This window comes from Populus nigra, chromosome 12 (assembly GCF_951802175.1).
Source record: "Populus nigra chromosome 12, ddPopNigr1.1, whole genome shotgun sequence".
Taxonomy (NCBI): Eukaryota; Viridiplantae; Streptophyta; class Magnoliopsida; order Malpighiales; family Salicaceae; genus Populus; species Populus nigra.
The window spans coordinates 1,297,413-1,317,130 of record NC_084863.1 but is presented as its reverse complement, the minus strand read 5'-3'; the positions used below and the strand labels follow the sequence as shown (position 1 = coordinate 1,317,130).

The window sequence follows — 19,718 nt, the reverse complement described above, 5'->3', positions numbered from 1 at the left end:
GTATTTTTTAAATAATTTTTCATGCTAAAATATATATTAATGATATTTTTTTATTTTTTAAAAATTATTTTTGATATCAGTATATCAAAACGATTCAAAACATACAAACTATATTAAATTTTAATAAAAAAAATTTAAATTTTTTAGAAACACAGTCGTAGCCGCATTCCCAACCGTAACCTTCATCTAGCTCCTACGACTTCCTCTCTTCTTCTTCTTTCTCTTAATAGCACATAAAGTTTTTTTTATTTTTTAAATCGCACAATCGACAAAAATATAGCAAGTAGTGATATTTAAGAGGTTTACGTTACTCTCAATAATAATAATAATAATAATAATAATAATAATTATAAAACACTGATCTTAAAACTACATTCATTGAGAACTTGAATAGTTTCAGATTAAAAAAAATAATAAAGACATTAAAAACTTTGTAGAACCTAACTCTAAAATTATTGATTCTTTTTATAAAAACAACATTGTTTTGATTTTTCTTTTAAATAAGTTTTTTGTGATAGTTGACTTCAATAACCCTCTTGATTCATAATCTAAATCTTATCTATTATCGATATTTAAACCAGGTTTTACAACTACATATGCTCGGTAATGCAAAACCTATTGAAATTTTGAAATTTCAATAATAAAACCTTCGATTTTTTTTCCCCAGAAAATTGGCAAAAGGATGCACTAAAGAAATCCTTAAAGGCTGTGCTAGTCCCCCTATTATAACCCTTTTCTTTTGTGTGTGTGTTCTTTAGGGTTGCACTTTTTTTTTTTTGAATGTTTCCTTATAAGTTGCCTTACAAAATAAATAAAAAATAACTCAACCCTTAAAAAATCCAAATTTTAAGAGGTCGCACACGACTAGAAGTAAAACAACCCATCAAAGCATGCTATTTTCCCTTAAAAAAATTTCAAAGCTATACTAGTCTGCAAATTATTTCTCTGTGATGTGCTATATATATATATATATATATATATATATAAACCATGTACAAACAAACACCCACTTGGCTTACTTTGAATTACTCCTTCAATCAAGATAAAAGATCTCCACAACACTATCATCGCAAGTTATATCCATGGATCCTTCTTAGAAGACATATTACATAATGCCATGTAGAGCACAGTGGCTTCATATTCTATAGTCATGCTTGAATTTTGTCCTTAATTTTAAGCGTCTTGATTCGAAAGCAAATACATTGTTTTTTGGGTACAAACATCATTAATGAACATGACATTTCGAACATCGATCCTGGAATATTTCAAAAATTCAGCAGCTCAGATTAATTAGTTTCACCGTTTGTTGTCAATCTTTATATGCAACTTTAAAATTTCAAAATTATTCAGAAATTTCCTTCTCCTTCGGGGAAAGAGCATTTTGTAGAAAGAAGTTTAATACATATACGTACATGTATGCATGAGTTGTAATTTTAAAAATATATCAAAATAATATTATTTTTTAAGGTTTTTTTTAACATTAAAATAATAAAAAATACAAAAATAATCATTTAAAAATAAAAAACAATTTGAAAAGCCAAAATTACCGCAATGCCAAACAAACACTTAATGTATGTTTGGCTTAGAGGGTATGATTGATTTTTTTAAAAAGTAAAATATTTTTAAAGCATAAACCACATCTTATAAAAACAAAAAATACATTTTTTTTTTAATGTAGATTCCATTTAAAAAAATCAACTACACTTATATCCCAAAACACTTTTTAGCGAAGACGTGAAAAGCTAAAATGGTGGTTGGTTTTCCTACACTATTTTTGATAGATTGTTTTGTTGAATTCACACTCTTCTTCATCTATTTTTCCAACTTCAATCCTTTTGTTTTATAAGCTCTTTTCATTTTTTTTTTCCTTGTGATCTACAGCTTAGATTCCATTTTTGTACCAAGACATTGAATACAATTTCTTTGAGTTTGTCAAAATTCATGACAGAGTTTATTGGATCTTAGTTAGAAATACGCCTAAACATAAAGGAGTTGTTGGAATCATGATAGGTCTATTAAAAAAAAATATTATACACCAAGTGAGGAGTCTGAAAACTTTAAAGATAAAAAATTAATCTTTAACAATAATAAAAATATTATTTTTATTATATTTTAGGAACTTCGACAAGTAAATGCTCTAATCTAGTTTTATTTAAATATAATTTGTAGACATGTTTTGTATGCATGCTAGGATCTATTCTTGTAGCTCATGCAAGTTTATATTTGCCTAGAGCCTATTTGATATTATAATAGCAGTTGTTTTTTAAAATGTTTTTCACTTAGAAATATATTTAAATATTTTTTTATTTTTTAAAATTTATTTTTAATATCAATATATAAAAACAATCTGAACATAAATAAAAAAATTTTAAAAAAATTTAAAATTTTTATAAAATATTTTTGAAAAAAAAAAAGAGTAAGATACGGATGCTTAGTTTTTGTTTGATTGCAAGATTACCAAGTTGGAAAACATTATGTGCCCCATGCATACGTCAGTCCATTGAATTTCTCGAATGGAAATTTGTTTCAACAGGAGTATAGTTGGTGGGTACCATCATTGCACCTGGTTGATATTCAAGAAGTTAAAGAGCAATTGTCTTAATCTAATTCCATGTCAATCAATTCATATTTGTTAACTGCACACTCACATGGGTTTTGTCAAAGCTTAGAGAAAAAATGGCGAAGGTTCGTGTTCCAACTTCACAAGGGTTGGCAGATTCAACCAAGGGTCAAAAGGAGGTTTGATTGAAATTGTAGCTCTGGTTGATCGTGATGTTTTCAGTGTACTAGAAATCAATGTTCAAATGGTAATGAAACTATAGCATCGCAGAAAAATGTGTCTGGAACTTCAAATATTCATCGATGGCGCCAGTACTGCAGAAGAAGAGAAAGAGAAAGATAGAGACTTGCTCTTGTTTGTGTCAGCAAGCTCCTTATTTCTCCTACACAGGTTTTCTTCTTGATCTGACTTGTTTCCTCTGGGGTCAGCTGTGAGGCAACTGCTTACAAATAGCAGTGACATTAACTGTTCATGGTTAGCTCCATTAAGACACGAACACACCAGTGGTGATGATAAGGAGTTGCATGCATGCCTAACATGGTTCTGTTGCATGATCATGTCTTCCTTCATCATTACTCCTCTTCTTTTCACATGATTCTGTGGAAGTTTCAGGAGGTTTTTTCCATCATGCGTTGACATCGATCCTTGATAACAGCAGGGTGCTTTAATTTCCTTGTGTGGATCCTATTTCAATGAAAATAATTCTTGCACTGCTTTTAATTTCTCACAACAGATATGACAGCATTTTGTTCAAACTTTTTCTTGACAACAGCAGGGTTTACAAATCGATATGATACTTGCAATCACAGCAAAGCAAGGAAATAGTATACTAGAAAAGATATACGTACAAAATTAAGCAGCAGGATTAATGAAATGATCTCTAGCTGCTTCAGAACAACCAACAGTCCAACATCGTTAGTTACACGTCTCTTCTCCACTTTTACTTCATTGCTTAGGTTATCAACATCAGAGTCGGAAGATGCTGGCGATCAAACTTGGGATCAGAGGAGAAAAAAAGTCAAGCAAGAATTCTTCTCTCGATGAACCCTAATGATATAAAGATATAGCATTGGTTTGACATATTTTCCAGGATTTTATTCATTCAAACACTTTCAATTCATCTCGAAAACGATGGCTGCTTTTTTATTTTTTTACCTGGAGAAACCCTATGCAATGCCGTCTGCAGTTGATACCGATCCCTGCTTGCAGTGAGGGCACTGTTGTTAGTGTAATATATCTTGTTAAATCGGTTGTTACATATAATATTATTATATTTATGTAAATATATATTTATTATTAATAAAAATTTAATTTATCTTTATTATTTATATAATATTAAATTAATAAATTTAGAGTAAAGATAAAATTCATAGGAGATAAATGTTTTGTAAAGAAAATTATAAAGTTATTATAATTATGAAATTCTTATTGTATCAAAGTATTATTTCTAATTGATGTTCTTTTAAATATTAAAGATTCATTAGAGTTGTAAAGACTAATACATATATTATGTTCTTTTCTTTATAAAAAGAAACAATTATTTTTTTAAACTAGGATGTAAGAGATACCTAAAACTAATATGTAAGTGCTTGATATAAGACATGTATATTGAACTGATCTGCATGAAAATTTCATATAAAAATATCACCTATATCTATGAAACTATATTTATGAAAAGACTCATATGACGGTTGTGTAAGTGATCCTTAGACTTGAGATTACTAAGTAATCTTATATAAAAAATATTATGCTTTGATCCTGTTACATATTATCTTAATCGAGATAATAAAAAGGTAAATATTGGGTTTAATATAAATTATATGAAGGTATTTGAGTGATTAAAAGAGGATTCATTACCTTAGGTGTATTTGAAAAAATATTTTACTTATTCTCAAAAATAGTATTGACTGAGAAATCCTTGGTCAAAGTTGAATGATAATTAAAAAGAGTTTCAAATCTTATATATAGATACTATTCAGGGCACAAATTGATATTTTATCAATCAATAGGGTTTTTCATATTTTCCTAGAAATAGTAAGCTATACCTTTTATCTTAAATGTGAGGAATGATTATTTGTTAGATAGAAAAACTACTTAAACATAATATTAGAGCTAGCACTCTAGACATAACAATTTCTCTCTTCTAAATAATGATTTAAGAGATTTCTCATGGATGGTTAATATAGATTACCATTAAAAGTGTTTACGGTTTGCGATAATCCAGCTTTTAATGAATTATTCAAAGCAAAAGAAGATCAGATCTTCAGGTAATAAATCCATAAACAACTCTAGATTTATCTAATTGAATTCTAGAAACTCTTAAATAATTTTATTTTATAGTTTCTATTACATGTATCATATTCGATAACCCAAAAATTAGAAGAATCTACCCTTTTATATGCCACTTCAATGCATTTGTGTACCAAGTCATTGCATCTCTCAAATTCTCAACCATGCTAAAAACAATTACAACTTTTGAATGACTGTTTGTGGATAATTCTTTTTATTCAATATAAGGGCTTTATAGTTTTTTCAAGATAAATCTTAAAAATTCTAAATCAAGATCATAGAACCAACCACCAAGAAAATACTCTAAAAATTATATGTTTTGAATCATAGTTAGTCATACTCTTGGTTTTGGCAATGTTATGCCACTTTTTTCAGACATTCAAAATCATTTTATTATAAACTACATATTATTTTATTAAATTAGTCTCTAATTAGTTTAAAAATATTGAACGACACACTAGGTAAATTAGAGCAAGCAAGTCAAAGAAGATAATAATAAATAAAACAATGTATCCTCTAAGGACATAATTAAAAATTAATAAATAAAGTTTAATAATTAAAATAAAAAAAATCAAGATTTTAAAGATCATGAATAGAAAAATATCTATGAACAATGACATGAAATAAGACAAGAGCTAGAGTTGACGAAGTGTGTGTATGATGATGTTATGAGTGATATTTGTTAAAAATATTTTTTAATTAAAAATATATTAAATTAATAAATTTTTATTTTTTTAATAAATTTTTACAGCATAAATAAAAAAACATTAAAAAATCTAAAAAAATATATTAATTTAATATTATTATTTTTTTTAAAAATAGGTTGAAGTGCAATTTTTTAAATTTTCTATAATTATAATTAATTATAATTATAATTTTGTTTTATTTGCAATCCCAAAAAATAAAAACACTTAAAACATAATTCTTCTAGAAGGTCTATCGAGCTCTCTCACTCGCTACCCGCTCTTGCATCTGCTTGCTTCCCCTCTCTCGCGGCAAGGGTTTTAGCGTCTCTCATCAGGTTCGATTCTCGATGTTGTCCTTATCGATTCGCTTATCTCATCGTAAACAAGCAAATGTTTTTAATTTGAGAGAAGTCTTGCATCTTGATTCTTCGTGCCTCCTTTGATTTTCTTCGAAGACTGTCATGCTATAACATTAGTTTTTGGATTGATTTGTGATCAGAGTACTTACTACATCTTACCCTTTGAGGATTTGTTATTGTTCTGGATTTTACAAGTAAACCCAGTTGCATAATTGAGTCCTCTTTCTCTATGTGATTTCAGTGTCCTAGTGTTTTTTTTTTGTTTTTTTACACTTAAGCATGTGCAAAGAGAAGTCAACCTTAGGCTCTAGATTATCTTGCAAGCACATCTTCTATGGGCATATGCGCACTTTTATTATGTGCCATCAGTTTTCGTTGCTCGAGGCAAGGTTGCAAATATCAAATAAATTTTCATTTTGCAGGAATTGGATATTTCAAAGCATTCACCATGTCCACATCGTATCTCCCTGCAACTACGGATTCGATTGCCCAGGCTTTAGAAGCGAAAAATCCTTCTGAAGGCATTTCAATCTTGTACCGCATACTAGAGAACCCATCATCTTCTCCTGAATCACTCAGGATTAAGGAACAGGCTATCACGAATCTCTCGGATCTTCTCAGACAGGAGAACCGAGCAGAGGAGCTTCGAAGCCTTCTGACCCTGTTGAGGCCTTTTTTTGCTTTGATTCCCAAGGCAAAAACTGCAAAAATTGTTCGTGGGATTATTGATGCAGTAGCTAAAATACCAGGCACTTCTGATCTCCAGATTTCTCTGTGCAAAGAGATGGTGCAGTGGACTCGTGCTGAGAAGCGAACTTTTCTTCGGCAGCGAGTTGAAGCAAGACTGGCAGCACTTTTGATGGAAAATAAAGAGTATTCAGAAGCATTAAACCTGCTTTCCGGGCTGATCAAGGAGGTGAGAAGATTGGACGACAAGCTTCTTCTTGTGGACATAGACTTGCTGGAGAGCAAGCTCCACTTTTCTCTAAGAAACCTCCCTAAAGCCAAGGCTGCACTAACGGCAGCAAGAACAGCAGCCAATGCAATTTATGTGCCTCCAGCTCAACAAGGTACTATAGATTTGCAGAGTGGCATCCTTCATGCAGAAGAGAAGGATTACAAAACTGCTTACAGCTACTTCTTTGAAGCATTTGAAGCTTTCAATGCTCTTGAAGATCCCCGAGCAGTATTTAGCCTCAAGTATATGCTGTTGTGCAAAATAATGGTGAGCCAAGCTGATGATGTTGCAGGAATAATATCATCCAAAGCAGGGCTACAATATGTGGGGCCTGAGCTGGATGCAATGAAAGCTGTCGCTGATGCTCATGCAAAGCGCTCCTTGAAGCTCTTTGAGACTGCACTTCGGGATTTTAAGGCCCAACTAGAGGAAGACCCAATTGTGCACCGACATCTCTCATCCCTATATGACACTTTACTAGAGCAGAACCTCTGCAGGTTGATCGAGCCATTCTCAAGGGTTGAGATTGCTCACATTGCAGATCTGATTGAACTGTCCGTAGATCATGTGGAAAAGAAACTATCTCAGATGATTCTGGATAAAAAATTTGCTGGGACTTTAGACCAAGGTGCTGGATGCCTCGTCATTTTTGATGATCCAAAAACAGATGCAATCTACCCAGCTACATTGGAAACCATTTCCAATGTTGGCAAGGTTGTTGATAGCCTCTATGTGAGGTCCGCCAAGATTATGGCTTAAGGTTCTAGATGAAGGAGGCAGCTGTTTATTTGCTGCTTGCACCCTTAAAAAAAAAACTGTATTTTGTTGCCGAAACTTGTTTATCCTTTTATAGATTTAGCTTAATGTTTAGTGTATGGAGTACATTGATATCCCCGAGTTTGAGAACTGATTTTTTTATTTTTAACTGAGTCATGCTATTGATGATACCTGTGAAATGAACATTGGCGCAGGTATCTTGTCTTTATGAATTCTGCATCTGCTAACATCAGTCTGAAAAAGGGATGAAAATTGCATATTTCTCAGTGTTTGTTAACCTATGGTAGCCTTCTTTAACAGAAAAGGTACAACAATAAATCTGCTCTCGAATCTGAATTTTCAGGGAATTATAGATAGCCGGGGAAATTTGCTTATTTTCTTTTGGCTGCCAGTGTAACCATGGGATAAGGCAAGATGACGAGTTGCCGAGAGAAAAACATTTATTGCTTTAGCTGAAAAATGGGATAGAAGTTGTGCAGCATAAAATTTACATTAATGTCCAGATGAATGTGGAAGGAGATGAACAACCAACAGTAAGCGAGGCAGATTGCTTCCTTCAGGTGCTGGAGATGGTTAAATTTGATTTCCATCTTTGGGAACTGCTATGTTGCAACACTGGAAGGCATGCAAAACGATACCATATTATCACTGAAATGGATGCAACCAACAGCAAGCAAGCAGTCTGCAATGCATTCAACAATGAAAGAGGCGCTGTTCATCGCACAGCTAACAGGTGTGTGGTTTTTGAAAAATCATTTGTAGGCTTGTACGAGTTTTTGTCGGAGGAAGCACTGGCCAATAATTTGATTCGTGGGGATTGTGTTCTAACATCTTACCTTGGGGTTAAGGATATTTATCAGATCATCAAATACTTGAACCGGAAAGTGGACGCCAACACTTTCCCGCACTTCCACTGAAACAAAACTCAGGCAAATGACTAGTTCGGCGCTGTACTAACAAGGCATGCCACATACTTAGCTATTAGCAAAAAAGCCAAGGCGCTGCGCTGCCTACTGGAATATTATGGTGTATGCGAATGATGGATTCACTGAGAAGGGCGGGGGATTGTTGTTGGGATAAGGCCCATAATTTAGAGGACATGGCAACCCGGTTGTGTGAAGGCCTCAGGACAGCCAAGCTGCCTGTTCTTCTCTCTCAGTTTTTTATTTGCCCATCACTTTGTAAGCAACTTTAAAATTTCACAATTATTAAGAAACTTCGTTCTCATCCGGGGAAAAGGAATTTATTTTGTGAAAAGAATTTTGAAGAACACTGCTTCATTTGTCAATATATACATACATGTATGTGCCCCATGTATGCGTCAGTCCACCGAGTTTCTCAATGAAAATTTGTTTTGACAGGAGATATAATTGGTGGGTACCATCATTGCACCTGGTTGATATTCAAGAAGTTAAAGAGCAAATTCCATGTCAATCAATTCATATTTGTTAACTGCACACTCACATGAGTTTTTGTCAAAGCTGAGAGAAAACAAGCAAAGGTTTGTGTTGCAAGGACTGACAGTTTCAGTCGAAGGTCAAAAAGAGGTTTGAAATTGTAACTGATTGATCATGATATTTTTCAGTACATTAGAAATCAAAGTTCAAATGGCAAGGAAAATATAGCATCATATAAACATGTGACTGGAACTTTAAGTATTCATCGAGACTACTACAGAAGATGAGAAAGAGAGAAAAGCTTGCTATTATCTGTCAGATAGCTCCTTATTTCTCCTATACAGGTTATCGACTTTATCTGGCTTATTTCCTCTGGGGTCTGCAGTGAGGCAGTAACATTAACTGTGTATAGATAGCACCATGAATGCGTGTACGCGCACAAGAGTGGTGATGATAATGAGTTGCATACCTCATATTTGCATGCTTGAGGTGCTCAAAATTGTCAACTTTGAATGTGTTCCTAATTGCCATCTTTACTTTTTGAAAACCTGTTTATCATCATGAACAGCTTGGAGTGTCAAAACTGGTGTCCAGCTTCCAACAATAAAACAGAAAAGCAGCAAGTAGCATCACTCTGAATTTCAGGAGATGCCTTATATTCAATGTAGTCCTTTCTGGCCTTACCTAAGTACTACCCAAGAGGTACGAGCATGGAGATTGTGTATCTCCTTATAAATTCATGAAGCGGAGAAGCTGAACATATTCCTGGAATTAAGATTCTCCCCAAGGAATCAAGGAGTTTTGCGGAGGCTCTCTATTGCAAAGCGTACCAGCTGCAATAACCCCTCAACATCATGGAAGCCCATATCAAGGACCTTCTTAATAGACGAAATGCCCTCCATGTTGCCTGTCTCTGCAAGAATTATTTCAGCAGCTGCAAAGGCAGCCTGAGATTTCCTTAAGGCTTCCATTGCAAGGTTCACATCTTCTGCCTGCCACCAGATGCATTTAGTATACTTCTTGTGCCTAAATTTTTGTACTATGGAAGATGCAGTATAAAGTGGATGCTAGACTGCATGAATGTGTGAAAGGGTTAAAATATGGCAACAATGAGACACGAAAGGAAGTGAATGAACAATCTATGCTGGAGCACCGGGGAATAATGTCTCTCCCAGATCATTTTTCTTGGCTATTTTTGGTACCAGTATCATCTGTTGCAAATACCAATGTTTGGTTTAAAAGGAAAAACCAAGATAATTTGGTCATTACACCAATCCTCTCTATGGACAGAGAAGGAAGAGAAACTAACAAGAAAACCTAGACATGTTTCACATGCTCTCCATGAAAGAACTCTGAGGAAATTTAGAGTGTCTCTCACCATCAATTTGCATGGTCCTACTAATCCCTTATGGTAAATTTTCTTTTCTCGATAAGCTAAGAGAAAAATAAAACATAAGTTTACACTGAATGCTAGAAACTCAGAGTTCATGATTCTGTGGGAGTTTCATGATTTTTCAATCAAGCATTGACATTCTTGATAAATGAAAATAATTCTTGCACAGCTTTCAACTTCTCACAACAGATGATAACATTTTGTTCAAACTTTTTCATGACTACAGCAAGTTTACAAATTGATATGATACTTACAATCACAACAAAGTCAACTAAAATGGAAATAGTATACTAGAGAAGATATACGTACAAAATTAAGCAACCGAACAAAGTTGGGCTGGTTTCTAGCAGGAATGACATGATCTCTAGTTGCTTCAGAACAACCAACATCCTTAGTTATTTGTCTCTTCCCCACTTTTACTTCACTGTTTAGGTTCTCAACATCAGAGTCGGAAGATGATGGAGACTCAACTGAGGACCAGAGGAGAAAAAAAGTCAAGCAAGAATTCTACTCTCAATGAATTATAATGTTATAAAGATATGACATTGGTTTGACAAATTTTCCAGGATCTTATTCGTTCAAACATTTTCAATTTATCTAGAAACCATGCCTGTTTTCTTTTTTTACCTGCAGAAACCCTTTGCAATACCGTTTGAAGTTCATACCGGTCCCGGCTTGCAGTGAGGTCATTGGAATAGACTACCCGCATATATGCCACTTCAATGCATTTGCGCGCCAAAAATGCGGAGGCCAAGTCATTGCATCTCTCAAATTCTGAAGCACAATATCTGTAGAAGCATGTACAATGACATAAACAACACTTCCAAAATTATTCCAATAAAGTATTGCTCAACGTCTGGATTGGAATATGCTTTAGAAAAATGCATACATTTTCAAGTAAGAACCAAAATGTTTATTCCATAATGTCTTTTCCCAACCACTAACAAAGAACTTAAAATCCTGATAGCAACCATTTGCAGTTACACAGATAATATTTCCAGCTTTAAAACGACACACCATCGAACTTCTAGACAGCTATGACATGGCATTCTGTTAACGCAATAACACTAAGATCTCCTGTACTTGTGCACTTTAAAAGGCAATTATATGGAAAACTCTAAAAAAATTTCTCACAATAATAAAATTAATTTAAAGCAATATGTTGCTCTAAACTATACATGAAAACACACCAACTTTTAGTTCATGTTGCTCTAATCTATGCATGAAAAGACACAAACTTTTAGCTTATATTCAGTGATAATTTTCTTGGAGGTGACACCAATTGCCTTACAATCATATCCTTCCCCATCTACATACTTTGGGTAATGTTTATATCTTTGTTACAATCCCATACTAAATACTAAAAGAATAAGTCAATTGAAGGCTTGGTTGGCTTTAAATTATGTGGTTAGTCAAGCCATAAAAACAATTTAATTAGATAATAGATATGAAAAACATAATAAGATAACACTGGACCTATAGGTGAAAGTACAATGAGGGACACAAGCCCACCATCTATTTCGAGGCACTGCAACTCTATTACCACCAGTTCTGGAATTTTATCTTTCATAATTCATTATTACTACCTCTGTTCTGATCAACAGATTATTTTTCCCTTATCTTTTCTTTCAGTAGACCTCTGAAAGACAACATACAGAGTCTTATAACAGTTGGCAATCTATACTTACTCGCACAGTTTTGCAGCATGACTATACATTTCAGCTGATGTCATGTTCCCATTGTTGGTACTGTTGTTGTTATTAGGATTAAAAAGTGATGCCCCATGAAGAAATTTCAAAGCTGCTTGAAAGAATAGCTCAGCAATTTGAAGGCCTGATGCAGAAATCTTCAAAGTACGAAGAAAATATATGTCAGACTTTATTCACGGTAAACATATAAGCATTCTCCAGAAGAAAGGTAAACCAAAGTGAAATGTTCTAGAGCTAAAGAATCAAGACAGAATAAGGAAAAACCTGAAGAGGATCTGCTGAATGCTTAAGATCCTTGGCTCCTTCCAAAGCATCATTTGCTACCTGACTAAAGAAATCATTTCTGAGATGATTTGATGCAACAATGTTGCTGGCAGCAAGCAAAGGATGCCTTCGCATAACATCGTCAATGCCATTCTGACCATCATCCTTTCCAAGTTGTCTTGGAGCCCTTCCCAAGCCATCACAACTAGAACCATCAACTTCCAATGCATCAGATTCTCTACTTTTCCAACACTGATTTTCCTTTTTATTGCCAAAAAGTAAGAAATCCAATGACTTATGTCTCCCTGCAGATTTTTCCAATTGATTAATTGTGTCTGATGGAAGCAAGTCCAAAAATTCACTGTTGCTATGGTTCTGCGCACCTGATTTGCAATCCTTCTGAAAAACACTATCCATTTTCCTAAACGTGGCCTCATATCCTTCACGTCCAAATTGGTCATCCTCTCTAGTACTATTATTTAGACTTTTGATGGAAGAAACCTTCTGACCAGTAAATTTTTTCTCAACTTTATCATCATTATGTCTGTAGATATCCCTTGATTTTTCCTTGATAGGTGCAACAACAGGGGCATTTTCCTTCCTTAAGGTCTCAGACCAGTTGCTCACACCAACAGATTCACCTTCTAAGCATTTTGTTTGGCCACTGAAGTGACAAAAACCAACATCTGTGCAACCATGATTGCCTGAAAAACTCCTAGGGCTGACTCGGTTAGAAATCTTCAAAGGTGAAGAACAGACTGACTCCACAGGTGAGCCCTTAACATCTGGGAAGTTGATTTTAACTTTGCATGTGCTTGATATCAAGGATGAGCTTAAGGTAGCTTCTGTGCATTGCAGTCCATCTCTCAAATCCCTTCTCTCTGAATTCTTAGCATCAACAGTTGACTGGGATAAATAATTAATCTTCTCTTTTCCAAACAGTTTGCAAACACCCTTGCTTGCGCTAGAGACCTTTCCCTCATATTTACATTTTCTTGAGTGCCTTTCTTTCCTGCATTCACTCCAACTTGTCTCCTCCACGGAAATACTGTTATCTTGCCCATTACCAGAATGGTTAACAGGATAAATCTGACTGTTCATCCAGTCTTTTGACTTTCTTTTCTTCCCCTCAATACCCACTGGATCTAGATCCTCTGTAACCATTGTCTTCTGAAACTGATGTTTTTCAACATTAAGAATCGTGGAATCCTTTGAGAGATACCTCACATCTCTGTATGATGAATATTGTTTATTATTACTTCCCATTTCTTTCTTTGAGATTCCACCAGTATTATGATCTTCCACCGCATATTGCATACCCTCCATCCTTGCTTTTTTGGAAAGCTTGAAATCTTCTTGATCAGCTTCCCTCATGCTCTTGAATTTCTGTGGCTGGACATCACCTGCAAAGAACATATTATGTAAACACAAGGACTTCAATAGCTGAAGAAAGGTCATCAGAGTGCACAAACTTAACAATTCTTTAATTTATAGACTTTGCCAAGACAAGTAATCTAGTTTAAATGAGGAATACCCAATCTTTTCTCCAACTTGGTCTCCAAAGAAGACAAGCTCCTGTTATGTAAACTTCTTCTTTCAATAAAGACATGTTCATTCTTCATTGTAGAGTTCAGCCGCTTCTTGGTAACACTATATTGAGCTGGATGAGACACTTCTTTCATTTCAAGTTTCTTCTTTCCACCACAAAAACTAGGATCTTGTGGATTTTGATCAAGATCATGCAAGGTATTAACCAAGGTAATCGAAGATTCAGCGCTGACAGAATGGCTTAGCTGGTCACCATGATTCCCTGCAACAGGTAATCGATAAAGTGCATGCAGAGCATCTGTTGTTTCCTCCTCACTAAAAGTGCAGTGGTTCATTCCAGCCCTGAATACAGTTTCCACCAGAGAAAAAATTAGAGATGAGAGTGAGCACAACAAAAGCCATTTTCTTCAACAGGGAAAAACTTGAATTTCTCCAGAAGGATAGTTTATTATTTAGCTTGGAGAATATAATCACGTTGAGGTTAATAGTGAACATCTGATTTCTGAAGCACCCTTCACACTAATCAGCTATTTTATTGACAATATCATCTGCCATTGAAAAAATAACTTCCATGACCTACTCTTCCTAAATTTTCAAATGACAGCAAGGTACAGTATTTGATATTCTTGCTAGGTAGACACCAATCACTTAGTATAAAGTTCCACTTGGTTTTATATTTGTTCAAATTTGAAGCCAATCAATAAGTATCAACTAAATTTATGCCAATTAATCTCTAACCATTACTGACACAACCATAAAAGTTCATATATCCAGCAAAAGCACTTACAGCCAGTCAAGCATGCTGCACAGCCATTTCTGTGGAAGTTGGTTAGGATTTGTACCATATGGTAGAAGCCGCCACTTGTGACACTTGTCACAACACACCCAATCTTCCTCTATAAGAAATGTTGGCACCTCTGTAGGAAGTGGGCCAGCTAATGGTGCAACATCATTGATGTCTCCTCTCAAATTTTCTTTAGAAGTTGAAACGAAACTCGATTTTTTTTCACCTGAACTCACTTTTGATTTATTTCTGAAAGCAAGGGGTTCTTTCTCAGGCACCTCAAGCGTATTGTCCTTCGTCTCATCTTCAACTGAAGTTCCAAGCAAACAGCTTCTAGAATCATTTCCCCTAGCTTTTCTGTCACTGACTGATACAGTATGTTTAACTTTTACCTTTCTCAAATCTTCAAGCAATGCATTGTCCCCTTTACAGCTTTTCTGAAAGATCTTTTCTTTTGGTGCAGCAGACAAACGGATCCTCATACTATTTTTTGATGTCCCAGCAGTTGAGCTATAATCATTTTTGCTTTCCTTTGATTTCTTTTTGCCAGTAGATAGTTGTTTTCCCCCATGAGATACCTTCATATCATCCTGTAAGTGGGTTGCTTTTTTCTTTTCAAACTCCTGTTTTGTAAGATCCAATGTTCTATCTCCACATTTTCTCATCTCCTCAGGCATATAATTGTCTTTAAACAAAGCAAGACTTTTATCACCTTTGCTCCCATTGTCTCTTGGTTCACAGCCTAATTTTTTATCTTTCTGAACTTTTCCAGTCAAAGTAGCTTTTGCACTCACTTCATGAATCTTGCAAGCTTTTTGGCTAAATAATTCCTTCTTTGCCCCACTCAAATTGGCTCTGAATATGATACCTGTTCCAACAGCTACTTTGCCCACTTTAGTTGTTTTAGATTCAGGTGGGTGATTCCCAGCATCAGATAACATATGGTTGCCCTTTGAGGTCTCCATCCTTGATTCATTCTTCGAACAGGCACTGAACGAATTGGTTGGATCATTACAGTGTTCATTTTTCAACTCCAACCTATCACTTCTATCACCTGGCTTCTTTTGTTTGTCAACAAGAACTTTCTCATCAGCCTGCATGGCAGAGCACTCTTGCACAGGTACGGTTCTTTTGTGGTCCAAAAATCCTTGTTCTGATAAATTAAGAAAACAATCACGAAGAGGTGACAGCATTGCACCACTGGGTATGGGAGAAGAGGTCATGATCTGCTCGTTCCATCACAATAAAAATGGCAAGCAAAAACAACCAAATGAGAAACAATCCATAGAGAATAATGCTTGTAATAATAGAACAGTGGAAGACAGCTCACCCTGACAATGCAGGATGGAGAATAAATGTGTTCCTCTAGAGGATCTGGAAAATCCCTTTCACATTCAGAGGGGCTGTCAGTGTCCTCTGATGATGAAGATGGAGACATGTCTAGGCCAAGATTACTGTAAATTGCTGAAGTTTTCAGCTCCGGCAAACAATTATCTGACCCAACTTTGATTCGTACCTTCAGCACTTTCTGGTTCGATGGGTTACCTGGCCCTTTAAGTGGTTCAAAATCAGAAATGAACTCTCTTGACCTTTGAGGTTTAACCAACCTATCCTCAGGCAAAGGTTTTCCCACACGCAGTGGAAAGGCACTTCTCGAAGCAGCTTCAGGTCTTGCAGAAACGGTCTCACGTATTGAAACCGTGGAGTTCTGCATGGCACCCTGTGAAATGACATGAACCAAAATATTCAGGTAGAAAGAAGATACAAGAAACTAACTATTGTTTCTGATCTCTAAAATTATTAGAATCTACCTCCGCCAGCTGATCATCATGAGAAGATGCTTGAATGCCTTGACTTTGTACTTTCTGCTGGGCTACTGGATTTGACCATATAGAAGGAGAGCGCTGATAAGTAGGTAAAAATGTACCATAACCACCAAATCTTGCCCCTGTCAACATGCGTTAGTGCCGAACATTACTTAAAGAATTCCAACATGTTACCAAAGAATTTCACACATGTTCTAATAGTTCTCTAATGCATCACTTACCCAAAGTATCAGCAGAAACTCCACCTTCAAAATCTTTTTGGTACTGCCCCAAGATGTCCTGAATCCTATCATCCTGTAAAAGAACCAACTGCTTAATGTAACTCGAAATATAAAGCAATGACTACATGCAATCAAGAAAGCCAGCAATCACAAGTACAAAATAAAAAGAAAGTGAAAAACAGCACAAAGGCTATCACAAACATGACATCAATAAATTGGCACAACGTGCTCTGGTCACAAAGGTTTCAAAATGTTAATCATTCATATAAAAGAGAAATTGTTTCCTTCTCATGCCCATTGTCAGTAGAGAAAATTTCCTAATCTACAGTTCCAGAAGTTTTTATATACACAACATTTACCAAGGCATATCAACTTGCCATGTTGATTATATACAAAAGGTTTATTACATTCAACAAAGGTTCATTAGTTTCATCAAGTTAGCTTAAGAGTTAAGACACTAATCAACTTGTCGGTGGTGAGAACCTCATTTGCAGTGGAGACAGGAACAACATCTAAGATACTAGAACTTTTACATTATCAAACAGTAAAATCCAGGTCCAGCAAAATCAGTTCAACAATCAACATTGATCACGAAGCTGCACAATTTCATGGCACTTGACAGAGACGTTCTAAACCTACATTGTTAAAAGTAAAAGCTAAATCACAGAGCCCCTTATTGTTCTTCTCTTTCACAGTACTTGTTTGTACGAGTGTTTCACGAGGTCCCAGACAAATTGCATGAGACAAACAAGAAAACAAAACACCAACGTTCACACTGAGAATTCTATGACCAAAGACAACAAAATTAAAATTCCAAGTTTTTGTTTTTAATTTTATTCCTAAATTTTCTCAGAAAGTTAACAGAGCAAAAAACTATTCATAAAACACCAGTTAGCCATTTACTGTAAAATCAATAGTTAAAGCAAAAAAAAAACCTCTCAAAACTGCGATCAAAATTTTAGCAAAATCACTTGCATTACAAAAACAAAAAAAAAATCAATTTTTTTTATCAAAATATTGCCAAAACCCTTACAATGTAGGAGAGAGCCACATCAATATCAATGTTCCGATCATCATTGTTCGTGTAATCACATGCCTCTCCCTCTTCAATCTCACCCTCTCCCATAATCCCACAACACCACAAACTCCAAAACCAAACCTCAACTCTAGCACACTAACCTTAACTTTTTTCAGCCATTAAAACCCCAAAACTTAACCAAAAACGCGCACACAAAAAAAAAAAAAAACTTTTCTAAACTTTTTTTTTTAAATTCACTTTTTTGAACTTAAATCAAAAACCCACTTTTAAAATCCAGAAATCAGTAAAACCCATCAAGTAAAACCCTCAAAACCAGTAAAATCGCACACTAATAAATTCTTTCCAAACACTACCGCAAACAGATATTGCTCTTTATTAGTGTTCAATGTACATCTATCTCACACAAGGGAGAAGAATATTAGGGAAAGATATTAGCAGCAATTAAATGTGAAAGATGGCTGTTTGATCAAAAAGTAAGGAGCTTTGTTTTGATTTTCAAACTTTCCTTACTGATAAACAGAGAAAGCGTTTTGTGTTTGCTTTGGTTGGTTTCAGTTTCTGTTATTGCTTCCTCTTTTCATACGTAAAGAAAACGTAAAATCCCATTAAGCAGCCCTCATAGTTTTGTCTATTTGTCAAAACAGTACCTACAGAAAATCTTCATCATCAAGTTTGCCCTATATTCGTCACATTTCGTCAATCGAGCCTTTTTCTTTTGATAATTGTTTTTTATTTCCTTGTTCATGATATTGTCATGTTCATCACAGGGTAATAACATGTTTTAGGTTTCAAATTCTTTTGACTTCCAATTAGGGTTAGTGAATTATGCTTGAATTTCAAACTGTGTGCAGAAAAATAAAAATATAAATTGAATAAATTAAGGGTTTATTTAGTATCGTTTATGTTTTTATTTTGATGTATAACTAGAAACATTTTTATTTTTCATTTTAATAAATTTAGAAAAAAATTAAACTTGGTTTTTTATTTTTTTTGTGTGAAAGAAATTGGAAATAAAATAAAAAATTTCAAAGTGGTTTTTAAAATTATAATACTTATTATTGATATTGCATTTTTTCATTGACAAAAAGTAAACTAGATTCTTTTCTATTTTTAAAATGTTTTTTAAAAAATTGTAAATAATACCAAATAAAACACATAACTCGAGTATTTTTACCTGGATCATAATTAGGTTGCTGGGTCAACCTATGAGTCACTAAATTAACTCGATTTAATTATTATTTTTTAATCAAAACAATGTTATTTCATTCATTTTTTTTTTAATTTTTGGCGTTGATTAAATTTTCACAAGTCAAGTTATCAAATCAACTGGATTTAATGAAATTAATATCTTTTTTTTCAAATTAAAATTAGATCAAAGTTACAAGTTTTTTTAATCAACCCACTTAACCAAATCAAATTTAATAATTATATTTTTTTTAAAAAAATAACATATAAAATATCATGACAGAGAATGCCATGGAAACCCAAAGTTTGATTTTTTATATATATAAAAAAAGGACTCATCATCTTGGTATATTTGGCATAATTTGGTTGAAATTTAGTGAAATTAGTCTGAATTGACAAAATATGACTAATAAGGGTAAATTTGAAAAAGTTATTTCTAAAGTGGCTTTGTTGCTGAATTGACACAATTACAAGGGCTAAACTAGGTGGTTTTCCAAAATTGTAACCGACCCCACCTAACCAACTCAGACGAAATTCAAGAGGTTGAAGGTCTCCAACTATCATGTCTGAGCTAAACTACAAAAATACCCTTGTTATATTTCGAGTTAAAATGAAAGATTTTTGCTTTCTTTGGGGAAATATGAAATAGTAATCATTTAATTCAAATTAAATTAGTTACTCATAAAATTTTTTTATCAAAATTTTGATATTATTGAATTTGAG

The 19,718-nt window shown here is 34.1% G+C and overlaps 2 protein-coding genes across 3 annotated transcripts; one reads left to right on the top strand and one right to left on the bottom strand.

The window, feature by feature from the left end:
* Window positions 1-5,744: 5,744 nt before the first annotated feature.
* On the top strand, window positions 5,745-7,777 carry LOC133669999 (26S proteasome non-ATPase regulatory subunit 11 homolog). Its single transcript, XM_062090378.1, has 2 exons — window positions 5,745-5,870; window positions 6,317-7,777. The coding sequence occupies exon 2, from the start codon at window positions 6,343-6,345 to the stop codon at window positions 7,609-7,611; it is 1,269 nt and encodes a 422-aa protein (XP_061946362.1). The 5' UTR covers window positions 5,745-5,870; window positions 6,317-6,342; the 3' UTR covers window positions 7,612-7,777.
* A 1,389-nt stretch (window positions 7,778-9,166) lies between these two features.
* Window positions 9,167-18,372, bottom strand: LOC133669998 (cysteine-tryptophan domain-containing zinc finger protein 3-like). 2 transcript variants are annotated; one of them, XM_062090376.1, is made up of 13 exons: window positions 17,805-18,372; window positions 16,772-16,844; window positions 16,536-16,672; window positions 16,055-16,444; window positions 14,728-15,950; window positions 13,927-14,282; window positions 12,393-13,795; window positions 12,108-12,265; window positions 11,047-11,207; window positions 10,729-10,889; window positions 9,711-10,018; window positions 9,496-9,574; window positions 9,167-9,405 (listed from the first exon to the last, which is right to left on the bottom strand). In XM_062090376.1, the coding sequence occupies exons 1-11, from the start codon at window positions 17,895-17,897 to the stop codon at window positions 9,818-9,820; spliced, it is 4,356 nt and encodes a 1,451-aa protein (XP_061946360.1). In that variant the 5' UTR covers window positions 17,898-18,372; the 3' UTR covers window positions 9,167-9,405; window positions 9,496-9,574; window positions 9,711-9,817. The 2 variants fall into 2 exon arrangements, with proteins under 2 accessions (XP_061946360.1, XP_061946359.1); XM_062090375.1 differs by having other exon boundaries at window positions 9,167-9,574.
* Window positions 18,373-19,718: the final 1,346 nt, after the last annotated feature.